Source organism: Priapulus caudatus, unplaced genomic scaffold (assembly GCF_000485595.1).
Source record: "Priapulus caudatus unplaced genomic scaffold, Priapulus_caudatus-5.0.1 Scaffold1073, whole genome shotgun sequence".
In the NCBI taxonomy this organism is placed as follows: domain Eukaryota; kingdom Metazoa; phylum Priapulida; class Priapulimorpha; order Priapulimorphida; family Priapulidae; genus Priapulus; species Priapulus caudatus.
In genome coordinates this window covers 20,383-23,623 of record NW_014578134.1, presented here as the reverse complement: position 1 = coordinate 23,623, position 3,241 = coordinate 20,383, and the positions used below count along the sequence as shown (strand labels likewise).

General features: G+C 57.6%; 1 protein-coding gene across 1 annotated transcript in view; it reads right to left on the bottom strand.

Annotated features, from left to right (window-relative positions):
- LOC106815245 (dynamin-binding protein-like) overlaps positions 1-2,651 on the bottom strand; it is an 11,750-nt gene extending 9,099 nt beyond the window's left edge. The window contains exon 1 of the mRNA XM_014819679.1: positions 1,614-2,651. Within this exon, the coding sequence (XP_014675165.1) occupies positions 1,614-2,651 (1,038 nt within the window). The remainder of the gene's footprint in view (positions 1-1,613) is intronic.
- Between the last annotated feature and the right edge of the window lie 590 nt (positions 2,652-3,241).

Below are 3,241 nucleotides of genomic sequence, written 5' to 3'. Positions count from 1 at the left end.
GCGTGAGAGAGAGATGGGGAGAGAGAGAGAGAGAGCGAGAGAGAGAGAGAAAGAGAGAGAGAGGAAGAGGGTGAGAGAGAGAGAGAAAGAAAGATACAGAGAGGAAGGGGGCGCTGTGACGTCTACCGTAGCTTGCCAAGAGAGGCATACGACGATAAGGTGAAGCGAGGCTGCGTCCTTAGCGTCGGTCAGGAGAAGCCCCACTACCTTGTGCATATTTACCCACACACCAAAATCTAGACATATGTGGGAGAGAGGGTAGCATCTTGGTCATTAAAATGCAGCTCGGGCAATTCCCACCACAAGCTAGATACCATCATGGTGGCAGAATGTGAATAGTTATAGTGCGTGTGCATAATTACAGAAGTGTATATATATTATCAGTCATTGAATGTGAATAGTCTATAGTTGCAAAGCTACTCGTTCCGTAGCGTTTAGATTTTTGCAACCATTTAATTACCAGGTATTACGGTACAACTAGACTGTGTAACGTACGCCCCATTATTGAAGCAACAATCATTGCTTATAGCTATTTGCACAAAGGATAACGACGGATATGAATTACTTCTGATAATATTAGTGGAGCTCTATGTTTTCAATGAACAAACTCGAGCGCATAAGCTTATAGACGTCTATAGTCTATACGTTATATAGACTATATTTGTACTGACAAATAATTGGGTGACACGCTACACATGAAAGTAGTCAGCAGTAATTAGTTCTGCTAATCCAGCCTGACAAGCCAGACCTCAGTCTCACACTGTCCCAGATTTCGCCCCCGAATAAATACGGTTTCCAGCCGATAGATGGCGCCAGCAGCGAACGGCCGCGGGGGTGCGCACACGTACGTACGCCCTCGTTCGCACGCAACCTGGTACTACGTAGCCAACTGCAGGGTGGCGGACGGTTAGTGAGGTTTTAGTTGACATACAGTGAGTGACACACGACTATCGGCAACCCGACGAACTGACGTACAATCGCTGTACAGCTATATATCACAGCCACATGATTAACGATGGCTCATGATCACTAAAGCTGCTGTCGCACAATGCTCGCAGGCTAGCATCTGTGTTCGCGAGTGCCCTCCCTCACTCTCAACAACACACACGTGTGGGGCGAGTGTGAAACACACACACGCACGCACGCACACATACACACACGCACGCACGCACGCACGCACGCACGCACGCACGCACACACACATGCACGCACACACACGCACGCACGCACGCAGGCACGCACACACACACAGCCGCGCGAATAGCTACACCTACACTCAAACAACCACCCCCGCAACACAAACAGTCGACGCACAAACGAGTACACGCGTACGCACGCACGCACGCACGCACGCACGCACGCACGCACACACGTTAACAAACCGCATATACTCAGGCGCGAAGAGAGGTATCAAATAATATTTTACATTTTACGACAGGGCAGATTTCAAGGTACACATTTACTCAACGATTACCGATACACTATCCAAACTTAACGCGACATTGAACCCATGTAATTCTACTTTTTCTATTATGAACTCCCCTCACCTTTCCACACACGCCCACGCACACGCACACGCACACGCACACGCACACGCACCCGCACTAGCGCGCCTCCGCGTCGGCGGCGGCTGCGTCGTCTGCGAGCGGGGTGCGTCCGAACGCGGCCGAGAGACGCGTCGTGAGCCGCGCCGACTTCTTGCGCAGCGTGTGAACACTGATGCGCGCCATCAGCCCGGCGCCGCCACGCTCTCCACCGCCCTCCTTCCGATATTTATGCACGAGCTCGTACCGCCGCTTGCTCTCGTTGATCGCCGCGGCGACGTCGGTTGCCGTGGTGACGGAGGCTGCGAGGCGGGCGTGGTCCGCGTGCGCGTCGTCCGTGGCGCGCAGCAGAGCGTTGAGCAGCAGCGGGTATTTGAGCACGCGCTGCACGGGCTTGATGAGGATCGAGCCGAGATCGAAGCAGACGCAGTCGCGCGCGCGGACCGCCGCGACGACCCCGTCTAGGTGCCGCGCCGCCGCCGAGTCCTCGTCGTCGTAGTAACGCTCGAGTAGCGCGGTGGCGCCCTCGTAGTTAGTGCAGTACTCGCCGTACGCGGCCTTCATGTCGTCGGCCACGTCGAGGAAGCATTTCCCGATCGGCTGCGCGTCCGCGGGTTTTGCGGCGGCGCCCTCTAGCAGCGAGAGCAGGCGCGCGGCGACCTTGGTGACGTCTTCAAGGTTGCCGAAGAGACCGGGGAGGTCGATGCCGAGGTCGTGCGCCGCGTGCGGCGAGCCCAGCAGCGCTACCTCGCAGGTCGTCTGGAGGTCACGCACGTAGGCGCGCTCCGTCTGCAGGAGTTCGTCGACCACCAGGTCGCGCTGGCGGCTCGCGTGCTCGCGTGACCGCGCCGCGTCCGCGCGTGCGGCCTCCCTCGCCCGCCGCCCCTCGTCCTCATTCTCGCCGCCAGGGTGCGCCTGCGTGCGGCGGCGGCGCGGCGTGGGAACGGGCGGTTGCGGCGCCGGTCGCACTGGCATGAGCAGCTGCGCTCGCTCGCGGTCGTCACGGCAACGCGACGCGGCCGCCTCCTCTAGCACCGGGTAGACCTTCCCGCCAACCGTCTGCAGCGGCGCCACCTGGTGGCTCTTCTCACCCCGAGCGGGCGACATGATGTCAGCGGGATGTCGATCTTGGGGGCTTTCTTCCGGAGGCGGTCGCCGCGGCGACGGGCTTACCGGAGAGATTCTTGCTGGCGGCGCCTCGACGTGGGTGACTGCGGGGAAATGCTGCTGCTGCTGCTGCTGCTGATGTTGCTGCTGCTGCTGCTGCTGCTGTTGCTGTTGCTGCTGTTGCTGCTGCTGCTGCTGCTGCTGTTGCTGTTGCTGCTGCTGCGGTGGCGGCGGCGTGGAGGCAGCGTGATGTGGATCGTCGTGGGACGCGGCTGCTGCCTGATGGGCGATCACTGGCATCGTAACTGAAGGAGAAAGAGAGAGGTCGCGAGTTAAGTTACGGCGCTGACAATTCGACGGGAAAGTTTGCTGTTAGGCTGCTGCTATACGGCTGACTCATTCAATATAAGTGCCGAGGATGGAGCATGTTGGGCTTTCATGTATAGAGAGGTAGATAGTGCGTGTGTGCAAGGGAGAGATATATAGATCGATGGATTGATGAGAGAGAGAGAGACAGAAAGCGAGTAAGCAGAGAGAGAGAGAGAGAGAGAGAGAGAGAGAGAGAGAGAGAGAGAGAGAGAGAGAGAGAG